This window comes from Nicotiana sylvestris, chromosome 6, assembly GCF_000393655.2.
Source record: "Nicotiana sylvestris chromosome 6, ASM39365v2, whole genome shotgun sequence".
NCBI classification, from domain to species: Eukaryota; Viridiplantae; Streptophyta; class Magnoliopsida; order Solanales; family Solanaceae; genus Nicotiana; species Nicotiana sylvestris.
In genome coordinates, this window is record NC_091062.1 from 114,785,182 (window position 1) to 114,804,653 (window position 19,472).

At 40.7% G+C, this 19,472-nt stretch overlaps 2 protein-coding genes across 2 annotated transcripts; both read right to left on the reverse strand.

Moving 5' to 3' along the window:
- Window positions 1–19: 19 nt before the first annotated feature.
- Window positions 20–11,794, reverse strand: LOC104211734 (protein NRT1/ PTR FAMILY 2.4-like). Its single transcript, XM_070148993.1, has 7 exons — window positions 11,576–11,794; window positions 10,235–10,508; window positions 5,607–5,657; window positions 1,434–1,583; window positions 1,062–1,332; window positions 605–853; window positions 20–554 (listed from the first exon to the last, which is right to left on the reverse strand). The coding sequence occupies exons 1-7, from the start codon at window positions 11,792–11,794 to the stop codon at window positions 20–22; spliced, it is 1,749 nt and encodes a 582-aa protein (XP_070005094.1).
- A 968-nt stretch (window positions 11,795–12,762) lies between these two features.
- LOC138871135 (uncharacterized) lies at window positions 12,763–15,126 on the reverse strand. Its single transcript, XM_070148994.1, has 2 exons — window positions 14,355–15,126; window positions 12,763–14,165 (listed from the first exon to the last, which is right to left on the reverse strand). The coding sequence occupies exons 1-2, from the start codon at window positions 15,124–15,126 to the stop codon at window positions 12,763–12,765; spliced, it is 2,175 nt and encodes a 724-aa protein (XP_070005095.1).
- Between the last annotated feature and the right edge of the window lie 4,346 nt (window positions 15,127–19,472).

The following is a 19,472-nucleotide window of genomic DNA, read 5'->3' on the forward strand; positions in this document are numbered from 1 at the left end:
TGAATTGTACTAATAAGTATCATTTACTGGGCGCATCATTTGGTTTGTCACCTATATTTCTATATTTGTAGAAGGTGGCAAACACGAGGTAATACATGAAATTTGCTGATCCCAGGAAACAACAGAGCCAGAAGATGTTATCCATTCTTCCATCATTGATATTGTCTGGCAACCATCTCGTTGTTCTCTGAACCAGATCAATCAGAGTATTCCCCATGTAGAATCCGATACCAATGAACATTGCAACTACTGCAGTTGAGGTGCTTTTCAAGGATGCAGGAAACTCTTGGTAGTAAAACCTGAGATGTCCGGGAATATGGAATCCTTCTCCAATACCATTAAAAGCTAGCTGTGGCACTAGCCAGAGGACTGACATTGGAACAATGGCACCATTTTGGCCTTGGAGATGGTGGGATCTCATGAGCCTCAGCCGCCTTGACTCCACCAAGGCAGAGATGGCCATGCCAAGTATCGTTAGTACATGGCCTATTCCAATGCGCCGAAGAGGTGTGAGAGAAAATTGGGAGCATTTAGCTAGAAAAGGGTAGAGCAATCTGTCAATGAAGGGTATTGATATACGGACCATATAAACACAAAGACTGACATAGAACCTGCTGAGATTTTGAAATGGTGTCCCACTTGACGATCCATCTTCTGAGCCTGGAGTACTAGCAGGCTTGACTGAATGATCAGAGGAGTGGATAAAAATAATCCACTACCCCACAAAGGAGCAAGCTTAATCAAGCTTTTCAAATCTCCTACTTGTTGGATTGTACATGGTCTCCAGGTATTCTCAATGGAGCCATCTGATTTAATGTCTCCCACAGTGATGAAGGCTGCTCGGTTGAGGAACCTATATAAGAGAGCTTCATTAGCAAACTAGTATGAGCAGAGGCGAATCTAAGAGCCAGAGTCAGTGGATGATTGTGATCTTATTATATGTAAACATAGTTTGAATCAAAAGTAATAAGTTCAGTTGAATCCACATAACTTGTCCTAGATCCGCCCTTGAGCATGAGTAGTAGCTCAAACACAAGAAAGAATTAATATAGAGGTTTTACTTGAAGGTAGGAGTAGGGGAAGCCATATTTTTTTGTTTATCACTTGGATCATGATAGTAATGGTGACTTTGCTCAAACAGGGGGATTTTCCGTTTCTGAATGGCTGCAACAACAACACGAGCCATATTGATAAAAGGGCTGCCTTCTTGTTCCTTAACATGGCGATACGAACGTATCCCAGATAGAAAAATGGCTAAGGCGAGGATATTAAGACCTAAAGAGATGGCAAAACCCCAGGTCCAACTAATATTGTCCTCAATGTAGACAAGGGCTGTGGAGCTTACAACAATGGATGTGTATAAGGTGAATGTGTACCAGTTAAAGACTGGTCAAACTGATATGCTCCCATGGATCCAATAGTAAAACGTGTACCTGCAGCCCCTAGAGATGCTACTGCAAGAGCAATATATAAGACAGCATATTGAGTTGTTGATGGGTTTTTACAGGCACTGGAGCCATCATCACATACCGGAGGTCTTAATTTGTCAATGGCTGTTGTGAATACTTTTAGGCCTAATATCGCTATTTTGATTATTTTAAAAATTTGCTTTATTTTATCTTAAAAATGAAAACTACAAAAAATATTTTCAATTATTTTAGGTAATTGGTTTTTACTATCAACTTTTAATTTTTCTTACTTTTCATAAAATTAAAAGATACAAAAATAGTCTTGGCATCAAAAGAAAAGAAGAGATAGTAAGAAAGTTTCAAAAATATATATATAATATTTTACTTAGTTTAATGTGATTTTTAAGTTGTAAGATTTTAGTATATATTGAGTATTATTTAAATTTAATTAATATAGTAACTATATGTCTCCTCTTAATATTTTATATTATCTCAAATATATTAGTATCTTTATAAAGCTATTTTTAATTTATTTTTATATTAAAAGATAAAAAAATCAAAAAGAAAGGAAAAACCGGAAAGAAAATGACGCGAAAGGCAAAGTGAAAGGAAACAAATGAAGTTGGTAGTGATCCCATTTTTCCATTCTCACCCATATTCACGTGTGACCTTCCCCTATTTTATTCTTAAGATTCCTTTTCTTTCTTTTACCAAGTAAGTTTAAATACTCAAAAAAGATTCCTCACAATGCACACACTCACAAGTCGGTTCGGCAGAAGAAAGACGAGAAAACAAATAAGAAGAGCACTATGCAAGCTTATAATTAAGCAAACACACAATTAATCTAGCCTCATGTACATAAAAATCAAGAGAGAGGAAGTGGAGGACATCATTGAGTGAAAGAGAGATTTTTAGGAGAAAAGTTTGAGTGGGGACATCACTTCGAGAAGAGGAGAGAATTTTGGGGAAGAGAGAGAGGGAGTGGGACACAATAGGAAAAGTTGAACATTATTTTTAGGCAAAAGAATGGAGGAGGAACGGGGAGATATACAACTTTACCTCCAACAAAATTAAATATATACACCTTCTTCTCCATTGAAAAGGGGGGACGGTCTTGGAGATGAGAGGATTAGAGTTTGTTCTTAGCTTTTCTTTTTCGGTTTTCTTTTCGATTCCACAAAGAAGATATATATATATAAAAAAATTCAGTTCTTTCATGTCCTCAATTTACTTAAAAATCTGAAAGTTCAAAACAAAAGAAGAAGAGAAAATTGTTCCGTTTTTTTTGTAATTTTGGTTTCAACATGGAGATCGATTGAGCCGAAATCGGGTTTGCTGTTCGAGTTTTTGGTTGCTGGTTCAGTTCCTGTTTATCTGACGTTGTTTATTTCAAATACTCATTGCCGGATTCATTTGTATTCAATTCCAAACGAACTTAATTGAAGAGTTTTGCATTTTCTGGTTATCTCTTTTCTCATTCTATTTGCTCATTGCTTTTGTGGTGAATTAAGCATGGGAAGAGCCATTTAGGAAGGCTAACTTTGCATTTAGTTATTTAATTAAAACTGTTCATTTGGGGTTTTAAGATGAAGCATATTTCTTTGAGTATTTCTGGAATCGCCGTGATACATTTTGGTTCGTTGATTTCCATGTATTGATTAGTATAGAACCCTAGGCTGGATCTTTAAGAGTTATAATATGCATTGTTATTTTCCTGTCTTTGATGTTAGGATATTTAATCTTTTCTTACTAAGGAAGAATTGAAGATCTGAAGGGATTTTGTCATTGTCACACCTCCTTTTTACAGACCCGAAGGTAGTACAAGAGAGTTTTTCCAATTAAAGTGACATTATTCGAAATGAGATTAATTTATTCAATTTTGTTCAGAGTCGCCACTTGGGATAGTTTATTTGGTGTCCCAAGTCACCGATTTATTTTAAATCCCAAATCGAGGAAAATTTCGACTTTCCTTTTTGAAGTCTGCGAACCAGAAATTTTGAATAAGGAACTCTGTTAACCCAGGGGAAGGTGTTAGGCATCCCCGGATTCCGTGGTTCTAGCACGGTCGCTTAAACTATTATAATTGGCATATTATCTGATTTTAATACATGTTTTAAACTATTGTGCATTTTTACCTTATAACCACTTTTATTTAATTATTGTTATATATTGCGAATTATGTCACGAGAACCGTACTCACGATCTACAACATGTTTAATTTTTTTTAAAGATTAAATTGTGGTCGGGTCACATAACTGTACCCCCGAATTTTAGTAACTAGGTGTCACAAACTACGTTACGGGAACCGTACCCGTAGCTATGACAATTATTCAATTAACGCACCTAAAGTAAAGTACGAAAGTTCAAACCAATTTCTATTTTTTTAGCTTGCGTTTTCTATCTCTTTTATACATACATGAACATATACATACTTCAAAAGTTTTTGTAAAAAAGGAAGATATATATTTAAATTTGCTCGACTTATGTAACTTAATGTACAAGTCATGAAAATACATAGACTAGTAAAAAAAGGATTGGATAAATCAGGAGGCAAAAAGTCCAAGAACCAGAAAACGTGAGGCAGAGAGGATAGGGGGGGGGGGCAAATTTTGACGTTAAACTAATCAAATAAATAAAGTAGATTGTGGTTGTAAAAGCTGGAGTGCACAAACAACTCATTAACAAACTATTGAGGAATCATTATGCCTACGAGTTGAAACATGTGATACTATATATCTTTATATTTTTGCTACTAAAAAAAACTATATACCTCATGATGCCGCTTATCTTATTTCTGAAAGTGGAGTATAGAATATCATTTACGGCTTGTTTGCTATTAAAAGATAACCATTGCTGGCTATCAGATCCTCGATTTAAGAGCAAATTTGCTTGGATTTTACTCTCTTCCTCGATGACAAGAAGTGGAAATTAAAGAAAATGAGTAAAGACTCCCAAAGCAAATAACAGATTCCAAAATCTTTACGGCATTTACTTCGTCAACATTTAATCTAAAGTTTAACATTTTCGATTCATTACACTACTTTATTCAAATGGAAACCAAACATTCATCCATGATACACTAGAATAGCAGAAATCGTATTTTTGAGCAAATCCAAAAATCTAAAAGGAATTCAATAACTTTATATAGTCGTTCAGCAAAACATAATACAAAGGATTTGGGACTGACCTAATAGAGTTAAGCGGGCACCAAGAGATAAGCCAAAGAAAAGAAAAATCCAAATCACATGAGGAGCTCAAGAAGCAATTTTCAACAGTAGCAACAGAGCAACAAACTTTTACCCGAATCCAGCTGAAAATTTTGAATTTTGAAGCCTTTGCTTTCAGCTCTTTTGAGTGTGAAGAAATTTTCAAAGTGAGTGTCTCAAATGTTGGGTGTGAATTCAGGTGTGCATTTTCAGAGAAGCTTCCGTAGTAAAATGAGTGTGTGCGGCCATTTTTCTTGGGAAGAAAGGGTGAGATCTGTTGTATTTGTCTGTTGCTTGGAGAAAAAAATCCAAGAAGAAGAAAAGAGCTCTCTTGTAAAATGCGCCATTTTCTATATATAATTTTTTTTAAGGTGAGGTCTTGATGTGTGTGTTATAGGTAGAGAGAATGATGAAAAGTGGGTGGAGGAAATATATTTCTGGGGAGAGTGGGGAACATGAGTGGGGAAAGTGGGGAGATTGGGGAACATGAGTGGGGAAAATGGGGAAGTGGGTAGTGAGTGGAGAAAGTGGGGAAAGTGGGTAGTGAGTGGAGAAAGTGGAGAAAGTGGGGAGAGTGGGGAACATGAGAGGGAAAAATGGGGAAAGTGGGTAGTGAGTGGAGAAAGTGGAAAAAGTGGGTAGTGAGTGAAGAAAGTGGGGAGAGTGGTGAAAATGAGTGGGGAAAATGGGGAAAGTGGGTAGTGAGTGGAGAAAGTGGGGAAAGTGGGTAGTGAGTAGAGAAAAGTAGGAATAAATTCAAACATGGTCAAAAATAAGCTGCTCACAGCTGCCCCTCTTTGCTCGAAAACATGAAGAGTTTTCGGGCAAAGATAAAGTGAGCAACTACAAGCAATTTTTGCCCGTTTGAAACTTCATTTGGAAGCATTTTGAAAAAGTTTGACCGAACCTTGCTTCGGAGGTTGCCTACATATCCTTGGCTATAAAGGAATCAGGTCGGTGTAGTTCTGAAAGTTTTGGTAGCTGGGATTACCGGAAAACTGTGGTTTCACTGCTGTTGCTGCTGTTTCTTCTTGCTGAGCTCCTTATTACACAAAAAAAAATGGAAACATAAAAAGCTAAACTAGCTAAGCCTATCAACTATGAGTTACAAGATTCCCATCTATAAGTCTCTTGAAGCTTGATCTTGAGTCTTAGCTGGTTCTTGCTGTTGGACTCCGATCTGAATCTTGATGCTCGTTAGCTGCAATCGCTGGTTCATTCTTCAGCTTTTGGATCAAGGCAGGACATGCGAAGCTTGTGACTTCAATCCTATCTTGAGCAGTCCGCATCTTTTCTCCGCTTCTGCACTTTAGAGCTCACTTCTTTTTTCTTGTTTTTCTTTTCTTTTATTTGAAAAGAGACTTCTTCTTTTGGTCACCTCGAAACTTGTCCCTCAAGGTAAAAACCTGCTTAGTCACCAAAACAAACAAACGAACAAAATTTTTCTGCCCCAGTTTTCACTAGGAAAATTTTGTGAGTTATTGCAGCAAAATCTGTATTATTTCTTTATTGAAAGCAATAAAATCGGGATTCTGTATCCCAGAGAAAAAGAGATTAGGGAATGGAGACCCTATATCTAAAATAAAATCAAATGGGGATCGGAGGCCCCAAGTTGGAAAGATTACCAGGTTATGCTGGAAAAATGATCGGGTTATGCCGGAAAGGTCCTCGGGTTATGCCAGAAAAGAAAAAGGTCCTCGGGTTATGCTGGGGAAGACCACGGGTTATGCCGGGAAAGTCATCGGGTTATGCCGGGAAAGTCATCGGATTATGCCAGAAATAAAAAAGGTCCTCGGGTTATGCCGGGGAGGTCCACGGTTTATGCCGGTAAATTCATCGGGTTATGCCGGAAAAAGGAAAGGTCCTCGGGTTATGCCGGAAAATTCATCGGGTTATGCTGGAAAAGAAAAAGGTCCTTGGGTTATGCCGGGGAGGTCCACGAGTTATGCCGGGAGAAAAGAAAAAAAAAGGTCCCTGGGTTATGCCAGGGAGGTCCACGGGTTATGCCGGGAGAAAAAGAAAAAGGTCCTTGGGTTATGCCAGGGAAGTCCACAGGTTATGCCGGGAGAGTCATCGGGTTATGCCGGAAAAGAAAAAGGTCCTCAGGTTATACCGGGGAGGTCCACGGGTTATGCCGCGAAAGAAAAAAAAAGTCCTCGGGTTATGCCGGGGAGGTCCACGGGTTATACCAGAAAAGTTCATCGGGTTATGCCGGAAAAGAAAAAGGGTCCTCGGATTATGCCGGGGAGATCCACGGGTTATGCCGGGAAAGTCATCGAGTTATGCTGGAGAAAGGAAAAGGTCCTTGGGTTATGCCGGGGATCAACTAGAGAGTGAAACTCAATACTAAAAGAGACTACCAGGTTATGCTGGTAGTGACTAGGGAATGAGACCCTAGGTGGGAAAAGATTACCAGGTTATGCTGGCATCGACTAGAGAATGAGATCCTATGTTGGAAAGGACGTAGCTAGAGATTGGAGACCCTATGCTACCATGATTTTGAATTTCTCCTCTTCTTCTTTTTATTTTTATTTTTTATCAATCTCCATTTTTTTTTTGAGTTTAAGAAAATGAGTAAAAAATGCAGGAAAGAATTGGGAAGAGACTTCCCTTTTGGGTTGATTATTGCAGCATAGCTATTTCTAACCCTTGCACATTTCCTTTTGGTTGCACCTGCTTTTTGCATGGTTGCTTTGGATTGCACATGTTTCAATTTTTCAAACAAAGAACAACTGCTAGTTTGAAACGGTGGTCGGTTTTGTGGCCTTCATTGTTTTTGATCACTTAATCTCGGCCTAGCTCTTTTGGTGAGAACCTGTGCTGCTTGCTGAAGATTGATCTCTCTCCTAAAACCGAGGAACTCAACTTTTCAAACTTTCCAAATGGCGGTTCAACCGTGCGGGGCTTTGTCCCTTTCACTTTAATCCACCTCTAGGGCTTTGATTTCGAATTTCTTTTCATTTTTAATAACTATGGTTTTAGAGCATCGGCTATTATGGCCAGTCGGGATCGACTTGATGCACCCGCTGAGGCTGGGGTACTTTTCTTTGGACTTGGTTTTTATCAAGTAGAACTCTGTAAAACCAATCTTGCCACCTTTTCTTTGTATTAGTTACGGAACAGAGTTAGACCGAAAGAGGTTCAAGGAAAATTAAACAAAGGACAAGAAAATGAATTTAAAAGAGAAGCATCCCTTTCGGGGAGGAAGGACGGACTTATCTGAGGTGCATGCAGACTTCAAATAAACATGACATACTTCTTGGACTAGACAACCGATCCGCACAAATATCCTATATTCTCATAAACCCATTGCGACCCGTGTTTCAAAACCAAGAAACCTTGCCAGGACTCTTTCAATACCAATGGTGGTGAGGGGTTTCTTCTTTTCGATCGATGACGCCCTTTATGGGTTTTCACCAATCGATCTCTCTCATTTCTCTTCTTACCGTCGCATTATAGTGCTCGTTACGAGTTTTCACTAACAAGACTTTCTCATTTTCGATTTCTCTGCTCGCCATTGCCTTATGGTGCCCGTAGGTTTTCACCAATAAGACTCTCTCATTTTATTTCTCTCATCTTGATTGCATCAGATCCAAGCAACTGCGTTCTTTGATTTTGAAAAACCTTTTGCCAATTGATCGAAAGGACTTGAAACAGGTTTGGGTAAAAAGAACTTGGATCGAATTACAAATTTGGAACCGTTCGGGCGGGATCATCGCCGAATTATTATAACGTCTGCCCCAGTTTCACTTTTGGGGAAATTTGGATTTTTGTTTTGGTGTGACTGAACCCCAGGGAGAGGCTGCCTACGTATCCTTTCGGAATCAAGTTGAACGTAGTTCAGGAAACTTTGTTTTTGATTTTTCTTTTGATTTTCTGTTTTGTTTTGTTTTCTTTTTTTTTAATGACACTTTCAAGTTCCAAAGAGGGTAATGAAAGAAAGGTAAACGACTCAAAGGGTTAGCAAAGGATTGGAGTGTTTGGGGTAGCGAGAATGAAAGCCTTCGTCATCCCAATCGGATAATGTTATTGCTGCAGAAGGATTAAACATAGTACCTTTTGACCGCATCTGCATTTACAGTTGTTTCAGAGTCATTTCCTTCAATGTCTCCCAGATACAATGCCCCTTTTGGCAATAATTTTCTGATGATGTATGGGCCTTTCCAGTTAGGAACAAATTTTCCTTTGGCTTCTTGGTGATGGGGGAGAATACGCCTTAAGACGAGTTGCCCCACTTCAAAGTTTCTAGGCCGCACTTTCTTGTTGTAGGCACGAGCCATTCTTTGTTGATACAACTGCCCGTGGCAGACTGCAGCCATTCACTTTTCATCGATCAGGGTTAACTATTCCAAACGGGTTTTGACCCACTCACAGTCTTCAATTTCAGCTTCAACAATGATCCGAAGAGAAGGGATTTCAACTTCCGCGGGTATTACGGCTTCCGTGCCATAAACCAGAAGGTACGGGGTTGCTCCGACCGATGTGCGCACAGTAGTGTGATACCCCAATAATGCAAACGACAACTTTTCATGCCACTGCCTGGAACTTTGAATCATCTTTCTCAAATCTTTTTGATGTTCTTGTTTGCTGCTTCGACGACACCATTGGCTTTGGGACGATAAGGAGTAGAGTTCCGATGCGTTATCTTGAATTGTTCACATATCTCTCTCATCAAATGACTATTCAAATTTGGAGCATTATCTGTAATGATAGTTGCAGGAATACCAAAACGGCAGATGAGGTTGGAATGCACGAAGTCTACTACAGTTTTCTTGGTGACAAATTTGAGGGTAATTGCTTCAACCCACTTTGTGAAGTAGTCGATAGTGACCAATATGAATCTATGCCTATTTGAAGCTTTCTGCTCAATCAGCCCAATGACGTCCATACCCCAGGCAACAAATGGCAAAGGTGCTGACATGAGATGCAGTTCTGTAGGCGGTGCATGAATCAAATCACCGTGCACCTGATATTGGTGACATATTCGGACGAAACTGAAGCACTCCTTTTCCATAGTCATCCAGTAATAGCCCGCTCGCAGGATTTTCTTTGCCAAAACATACTCGTTCATGTGGGGTCCACACACTCCTACGTGTACATCATACATGATTCTTCCAGCTTCTTTGACATCAACACATCTTAACAAGTTGAGGTCCGGAGTCCTTTTGTACAAAACATCACCGCTCAGGAAGAAACCACTTGCGTACCATCTGATGGTTCTCTTTTGGTCCCCACTGGCTTGTTCGGGGTACTCTTTAGTTTTCTGAAATCTTTTGATATAATGATACCATGGCTGAATACTTGGTTCTGCCTCAACCGTATTACAGTAACCATTCCTTTCCCAGATTTGGATTTCCAAGGGATCAATGTGGGCATTTCCTGGGTATGATAGCATCGAGGCCAAAGTAGCAAGTGCATCGGCCAGTTCATTGTGACAACGAGGGATGTACCTGAACTCTATTGACTTGAATCGCCTGCTAAGATCTTCCACATGTTGCCTGTAGGGAATAAGTTTGACATCTCGAGTCTCCCATTCTCCTTGAGCTTGTTGGATAATCAGATCTGAGTCTCCCATGGTTAACAATTCTTCGACATCTTGGTCGATTGCCATGTTCATACCCATAATGCAGGCTTCATACTCGGCAGTATTGTTTGTGCAGAAAAATCGAAGTCGGGCTGTGGCTGGATAGTTCTGACCAATGGGTGAGATCAGGATTGCCCCAATTCTAACGCCTTTTGCGTTCACAACTCCATCGAAGAACATTTTCCAAGCACTGGTGTCTTCTGATGTCATCTCGATTGAATTCACCTCCTCATCTGGAAAGTAAGTACTCAGAGGTTGATATTCATCATCCACAGGGTTTTCAGCTAGGTGATCTGCTAAAGCGTGGGCCTTTATTGCCGTGCGAGTGACATAGACTATGTCAAACTCAGTGAGCAGGATCTTCCATTTTGCTAACCTCCCTGTGGGCATCGGCTTCTGGAATATGTACTTCAAAGGGTCCAACCTAGTAATGAGGTAAGTGGTATAGGCCAACAAGTAATGCCTAAGCTTCTGAGTGACCCAAGTTATAGCGCAACAAGTTCTTTCCAATAAAGTGTATTTGGCTTCATAGCTGTTAAACTTCTTGCTCAGATAGTATATGGCCTGCTCTCTCTTTCCGGTCACATCATGTTGCCCGAGGACGCAGCCAAAGGAATTTTCCAAGACTGTCAGATACAAGAACAGAGGCCTTTCCGGTTCAGGTGGGACCAAGACTGGCGGGTTCGACAAATATTCTTTGATTTTGTCAAAGGCTTCTTGACACTCATCCGTCCATTTAATCGCTGCATCTTTCTTTAACAACTTGAAGATGGGTTCACATGTTGAAGTCAACTGAGCAATGAATCGGCTAATGTAATTCAACCTTCCCAGCTGGCTCATAACCTCTTTCTTGGTTCTTGGAGAAGGCAAATCCCGAATAGACTTTATCTTTGTTGGGTCTAGCTCGATGCCTCTCCAACTGACTATAAATCCCAAGAGTTTGCAGACGGAACTCCGAATGCACATTTCGTCGGATTTAGCTTCAAATCATATTTACGTAGCCGCTCAAAGAATTTTCTTACGTCCCGAACATGGTCGTCCTGTGTTCTGGATTTGATGATCACATCGTCCACATACACATCTATCTCTTGATGCATCATGTCATGAAATATGGCAGTCATGGCCCTCATGTAAGTTGCCCCAACATTTTTCAAACCAAAAGGCATGACCCTGTAACAGTAGGTGCCCCAGGGTGTGGTGAGAGCTGTCTTTTCCGCATCTTCTTCATCCATCAACACCTGGTGATATCCTGCATAACAATCCACAAAAGATTGTATTTCATGTTTGGCGCAGTTATCAACAAGGATGTGGATGTTTGGCAGAGGGAAATTGTCCTTGGGGCTTGCTTTGTTCAGATTTCGGTAGTCAACACACACCCGAATTTTCCCATCTTTCTTTGGCACGGGAACTATATTAGCCAGCCATGTGGTGTATCGGACCACTCGGATCACTCCCGCCTTTAACTGTTTTGTGACCTCTTCTTTAATCTTGTCACTGATATCAATGTTAAACTTCCTCTGTTTTTGCTGGACAGGGGAATAATCGGGGTAGGTTGGCAACTTATGGACCACTAAATCGACACTTAATCCTGGCATGTCATCGTATGACCAAACAAACACATCTTTGAATTTAAACAAAAGTTGGATCAATGCGTCCCTTGTTCTTTCATCTGTGTGAATGCTTATCTTGGTTTCTTTGACTTCTTCAGAGCTACCCAGATTAACCGACTCGGTTTCATTTAAGTTTGGCTTAGGTTTATTCTCAAATTATTCCAATTCTCGATTTATTTCCTTAAAAGCCTCTTCTTCATCATATTCCATTTCTTGATTTATTATTTCACAATTAGACAACATGTTTGGATCTGGGAATGAAGTTCGCAAGCATGTCATGTTATTTAAAGCTGCATTATTAGAACTAAAAGAAGAAATAAGAAAAAGTAACAAAATCAGAAAGAATAAAGAGAGATGAACGATGAAATATTAATTTCATTTCATTGAATTTTGAAGATAACAGGGTTTACATTAGCATTTAAAGACAGGAAACTAAAAGAAAAACATCCGAGTTACACCCTGAAATAACTCATGATGCAGAAAATGTGGTAGGACTAGACTACCGGGATTACCGCTTGATTGGGAACAGAGTAGCCTTCCAGTTTTGCAGCTTGGCATTGGGCCCCATATACAACACCTTAGCGGTGCTCGAGCCTTCTCCCGGCTGAACCATGTGGGTTTCATACAACATTTGCCTCATAGCCCCACAGATTTCTTCAATTTCCTTGACCGTGAAGGCCTCAACTTCTTCTTCTTCATTGTACTTGGGCCTGACAAATGTTTTGTAGAGATGGAGAATTGCTGAGATAAACCCAACCATTGCTCTTTCGTTGATTTGCCTATGTCACATCAGTTTCTTTGGCGTGAAAACCCACACCGAAGAACTTCTTGGTGGCAAGTAAGGTTATAGGTTCAGTGATACCTTGCAATGATGCCTCGAGCCCCTTCCCGGGTTTATAACCATGCCTGATCATTTCCTTGGCAACCATAACTGGCGCTTTTGAGAGAAAAGGCTAAGGGCAAGGGCTTCCTTCTTCATATTGGTCTGCGACCACAACCTCGAAAACTTGATAGACTATATGTTCACTACCTTCCCTAACTTCGAGGCATGGGACCGACGGGTCCCGATAGATCGATTTCTCATCCTCTCCGTGGACTATGATTTCCTGATCTTCATATTCCAATTTCACCATCTGGTGGAGAGTGGAAGGAACGGCTCCTGCCGCGTGAATCCAAGGCCTTCCCAAGAGGAAATTATAAGAAGTATCCATGTCTAGGACTTGAAAGGTCACCTCAAAATCCACAGGTCCAATAGTCAAAATCAAATCGATCTCGCCTATGGTGTCTCTTTTGATGCCATCAAAGGCACGAACACAGACGTTGTTGGGCCTGATTCTCTCAGTCTCGATATCCATTCTTTGCAGAGTTGAGAGAGGGCAGATATCTACTCCGGAACCGCCATCCAACATGACTCTCTTCACATAGTACCCCTCACATTTAACTGTTAGGTGGAGGGCTTTGTTGTGGGTGGCCCTCTCCGGGGGCAGGTCATTCTTGCTAAAGGAGATCTGATTGATTGTGAAGAATCTTTCTGCCATCCTCTCCAGTTGTTCCACAGTAGTTTCAATCGGAACGTAAGCTTCATTGAGGGTTTTGATCAACACTTTCTGATGTTCAGTTGAATTCATTAATAGAGACAACAAAGAGACCTGAGCAGGAGACTTTCGGAGTTGGTCAATTATCTCGTAGTCCGCAGTTTTCATTTTCCTGAAGAACTCATCTGCTTCTTCGGCACTAATTGGCTTCTTGAGTGGGAAATGCTTCTTCGTGGCATTATTCACTTCCTCCAGATTGAGGTATTTCTCAGCCGGGTTAGTTTCATTTACTTCTCCCAGGACTTCTTTTCCTTTGTAGGTTACTACTACCTCGTTATAATTCCATGGGATGGCATTAGGATCTCTCATGGGCCTCTGCGGTGCGCGAACAATAACCACGGGCTCATTCAGCCTTGGTGAAATTATTGGCCCCAGTACCACATAGGTCCCTTTTGGCACATACATTTTAGATCCTTTGTTCAGCTCAAACCTTCTTGGAGGGCTCAATGTCACTTGTCCTTTCCTAGGACCCCGGGGCACATAAAGGATGGCATCTTTTGAGGGTACTACCTCAGTTTTGGTTTCCACTGTTTTTTCTGTGTTTTGAGGGGTGGGTTTACTCTTCTTCTCCCTTTTTTCTTGCTTTGCATCAGCCTTTGGCTTTTTCTCGACGTCAGCGATTGTAATGATGGCTTTCAAGGCAGGATCAAACTCTTTATCTTCGCAGATCATTCCAATAACCGGTCCATTGTTGTGAGCCGGTAACGGGTTGTTGGTCACATTACGAATGTCTTCATCCTTTAACACTATTCGCTTTTGTTCTATGAGATTTTCAACAACCCTTTTCAAAGTCCAACAGCTCTCAGTGTCATGCCCTTCCACCCCAGAATGATAGGCACATCGGGCGCCAGGTTGGTAAGAGGGTGACTCTGGGTTTTGCCTATTTGGGGGTACGAGTTGTAACAAACCCATTTGGACCAATTTAGGGAAAAGGCTAGAATATGACTCACCAATAGGTGTGAAGTTTGTCTTCCTGGGTAGCTCCCGAGCACGGGCATTGTAGGGGAAATTATTTTTTGGAGGTCGGGGATTATACTGAGCTTGGTGAGGAAGTTGATTTCTGGGAAATCGAGCTCGATTTTGGTGAAATTGTTGTTGTGGCCTAGCGTATGGTTGTGCATTCATCACTGCATATGGCTGAAGATCCATAGCATAGGCCACATCTTGATGGGGGTAGTAGTGTTGTGGGGTTCTTTCAGAGAAATGAAGTCTGGCCGAACGGGGTTTTCTTACACTCGAAGTTGCCATTGCTACTTCTTCCTTCTTCTTTCGGTTTGCTACTCCTCCAGACCCGCCTTGGATTGATTGGGAGGTCGCCCTTATAGCAGACTGACTCAAGATTCGCCCTGTTTTCAATCCATTCTCAACCATTTCACCGATTTTGATGGCTTCGGCAAACGACTTTCCCATTGCATATATCATGTTTTGATAATAATCAGCCTCTTGGGCTTGAAGGAAGACACTGACCATTTCTGTTTCGTCCATTGGAGGCTTGACTCTGGCCGCTTGTTCGTGCCATTTGACAATATACTCTCGAAAGCTCTCCGAGGACTTCTTCTTTAGATTTGATAATGAATTCCTATCAGGGGCAATGTCGATGTTATATTGAAACTGCCTGACAAAATCTCGAGCCAAGTCGTCCCAGATATGCCAACAAGATATATCCTGATCCATATACCATTCAGAAGCAATGCCGACCAAAGTCTCTCCAAAGTAGTCCATAAGAAGCTCTTCTTTTCCGCCCGCTCCTCACAACTGGTTGCAGTACCTTTTGAGGTGGGCAATGGGATCCCCATGCCCGTCATATTTTTCAAACTTTGGGGTTTTGAAACCCAAGGGTAGATGTACGTGCGGGAACATACACAGGTCAGCGTAAGATACACTCTTTTGCCCACTCAGACCCTGTATATTTTTGAGACTTTGCTCAATGTATCTCATCTTTCTTGTAATTTCCTCTTGTTCAGGTATTTTTTCAACTTTTTCCTGCCCTGCGGTAAACTCGTACCGGGGCGGCTGATGGTAAGCATTGGTAGTAAACTGGGTAGGTTCCAGTGGGAAAGATGGTGCTTGAAATGTGAAGGAAGATGAATCGAAGTTAGGCCTGGTAAAGCAGGTTGTGCCATAGCTGAACAAGCTGGAGCGGTGAATATGTTTGAAGCTGTACCTAAAGCTAACACCTGGGGGCGAGACTCAGAAGGTGTTCCAGCAAAGTGGGCTGAAATGGTAGGATATCCCAGTGGGGTATTTGGATAACTCATGGGGATGTTGGAGGTCCCACTTGCCCTGGGAAAAAGCTCAGGGAATCCAGGGATCGCACTTCGTGGTTCTTTTCCATTGGCCCATGCGGCCCACATTTCCATCATGCGGAGACGCAGAATTCTATTTTCCTCAGCAATTGCTGACTCAGAAGTTGGGATGGTCGAGATCGGACTATCTTCTGGAATAGGAACTGTTGGAAGAGGAATTTCCGAAGACATTTCAATGCTTCCTTTTTGACCTTGTGAAGTATGAATGAGAAGCCAGGCTACCACAAAACCAACCACTTTACTATAGAACCTAACTAACAGAGTTAACAAACCGGTCAGTTTGAAGCAATTAACACATAGGTAATCGCACGTTGGGGTGTGATGCACCTATACAGTTAAATGTGTTTCTACATGTTTCGCAACGGTTGCATGTTTCATCCCGACTCTGCTTATTTTCCCCAATTTTCTTTTTCTTTCCACTTTTGGATTTTGTACTTCTCCTCTTATTCCTATTTTCCACTCTTTTCTTTCCTCTTTTCCTTGCTTTTTTTTTTTTCCGTTTTTCTTTTGGTTTTTCTTTGGCTCTCTTTTTCACATCCCTCTCTTATTTGGGTTATTTACAAAAATGTGACCGGATCCGATGAGGATTGCCTACGTATCACGATGCCGCGTGAATCAGATCATTACGTAGTTCAAGAAAAACAAATGCGAAAAATAAAGAAATAATTTTTGGGAATTTTCAAATTTTCATTAATAAAACTCCTAAACTTTCTATTACAAAAGACTTCCAACTACTCATTTTCTTGGAATTTTAAACACTACCAACAAACTCAAAAATAATTTCCAAAATACAGACTCAATAAATGAAAAATCATGAATACATCAATGCTTTGACTCTTGGGGCCCGTGGGACATCATCCGGTCTCACGGGCCTACGTGCGAGATACCCTTGAAGCTGCTCCAAATCATTCATTATCTGGCGGACAAATGTCATTACAACAACGAAGAAAGTGGTCTGAGTCATATCCTCACATGCGTGGCATTTCATGACGATATAGTAGGCAATGGCTCTAACCCTCTCTCGGACAATACAATTTCCTGAAGTAAACGCCCGATTTGCTGATTCCGAGCTTCCAACACTTGAGTGTCATGATGATTTTGATTCCGCAATTGTTGCATATCTTCGTCCATTTGGGCCATCAGAGCATAACAATGTTCTCTATCGGCTTTAAAATTCCTGGCCTGTTTGTCCGCCTCATTTTCAAGGGTGGTTAGCTTTCTCTTTAAATTGGCGATTGTCCCCTCATATTTTCTTTTCATTTGTCGCACAAACTCTGCCCGCCCTTCTGCATTCTCTGCCAATTGTGCACAGAATTTTGCTAGACTAGCCTCAGATTTTTCTAGGTCATCTTGACACTCAAGTACTTTCTTTCTCATACCGCTTATAAGCATTTCATCAACCCGGCTTCTTTCCAGGTTTCTAGCAATTATTCTCATTTTATGGATTTGAGCTTTGAGAGCTTCATTTTCCTGAGTTAGCTTTTTCTTTTCCCCTTCATCTGCGGCAGCTTGGATACTGTGGCCAAATTTGAGGTCCCTGATTTGTCCCTCTAATTTACTTATCTTGGCCATATAGCTTTCTTCTTTTGCCAACCAGCCCCACTGTTCCTGTGAGTCGTTAGTGAATTGTTGGACATGGGGTCTCTTAGCAGGTCTCTCGGGTTCTCGAGGAATTTGAAACCTTTTGCCAAACAAAACCATATAATTGGGGTCCACTTCACCTCTAGCTAGATCCCACACCATATTCTTGGGTTCGAGAAATCTGCATTCATTCCAAACTTGGCGAACTCTTACTTCTGGAAATACAGCCTTTGGGCCCAATTCAACGACATGTACACTCAAATCTTCGTCATGGGGGACGGTTTGAAATCTTCCCAGTTGGCGCAAAACCCTGTGAGGAGTATATGGCTGGATGCTCCGGATGCCCATTAGGAGAAAGTAGCACACTTTAGCTGACATGTATACGACTTCGGTGGCAGGGAGCCATCCGAACGTCCACTCAATTTTATCCGAAGTTAAAGAACTCAAGTGTGCAAACCAAGCTTCGGTACCCTCTGGAAATTCAACCCCCACCACTCGGCTTCCAAATTCTTCGATGCAATCTAAATCGGTCATGCCGTAGTTCATATACCCGACACGGTGGCAGAGATGTTCCAGTATCCACAATTGTAGTAGTAAGTTGCAGCCTTGGAAGAATTTTCCCCCTTCTCAACAGATGGTCAAAGCTCGGTAAATCTCAGATAAGATCAGGGGAACCAAAGTGCCATTAGCTTTCTTGATTGTGACATCAACCATTCCCACGAGGCCCAATTCTATGTTGCCGTCTTTTCGCGGACATATTATAACACCCAAGAATGCTACTATAAAAACCAAACCCCGCCTTGCCTCCCATTTATCTTTATTTCCGGCATGGGTCAGACCAGTATTCGGTGCTTTAAAACTTTGGAGATTGCCATAGCGTTGGTACAGGAACTGGAAAGTACAAAACCCTTCAGATAAATTCCCATCCTGAATATCCCGGCTAATACTCAACATATCCAGAAACTTGTGAGGAGATACTGGTCTCGGTGACACTGGGTACCGACTTCTAAAGTTTCCGCTAAGGCCGGCGTAACCCGTAATTTCCTCTAGCGTGGGTGTGAGCTCAAAATCAGAAAAGCGAAACACATTGCGAGTCGGATCCCAAAAAGGTATCAAGGCTTCAATCACGTCCAATCTTGACTTGATGTTCAAAAGTCCGACAAGACCACCCAAAACTTTTATCACAGTTCCTCGGCTACCTTTTCCTAGGTCATTCCACCACATGTGGAGCCGTAAGGGGATCTCTTCAAGAGCTGCGAAGGGTTCGTTTTCATCTGTGCTCATCCTGCACATTTATTAGGGTGATTTAATTTAAAAGGTTATGACTCATTTTGACTCAAGAAAAGGTTATCACTATTTTTTTTAAATTTTCATAAAAATCCGGCTTTGCAAATATTGCCTTTTAGTACTTTGGGGAACAAGATTTTAACGTTGTATTTGCTAAACGGCCAAAACCTTAAAAAAACTACTAAAGGTGGCTGTTCTTGCAAAAACGGCCTTCCGGCGCCCTTTTGGGGACATTCAACTATTTTAGACAAGAATGACATCACCTTACTTATTTACAATCAAAACAAAATTTTTTGTTCTTTTTGGGCTATTTTTACAAAAATGAAGTTGGACCCGATGGGGGTTGCCTACGTATCTCACATCTGGTGAGAATCAAACTGGCGTAGTTCGGGAAGACCAGAAATAAGGTAAATAAACTAACTCTTTTTTTTTTGGGAATTTCGAAAGAAGAAAGAGATTTTTTTTTTAATTTAGACTTTTATTGTTTTTTTTTTTGGAATTTCGATAGAAAAAACTTCTAAAGAATTTATGAAAGAAATGCTTCTAAAAAAATGAAATATTTTTGAATTTTGAATTTTCTTTTCAATTTTGAAAGAAGAATGAAAATATTTTTGGATTTTTGGAAGAAATTAAAAGAAAATATTTTTGTATATATATTTATTTTTTAAAAAACAATTAGGGTCTAAAGAAGCAGTAAAAGAAAATATTTTTGTATATATTGCTTTTAAATAAACAATTAGTTTCTAAAGAAGCAAGTAATGGAAAGTATTTATTTTTTTGTTTTTTTGAAAATTGGAGTCTATAAAAAGACTTTTTTAGAGAGGAAGTAAAGGAAAATATTTTTGGATTTTTTTTTTGAAAATTATGGGCCGGAACCGATGAGGTTTGTCTACG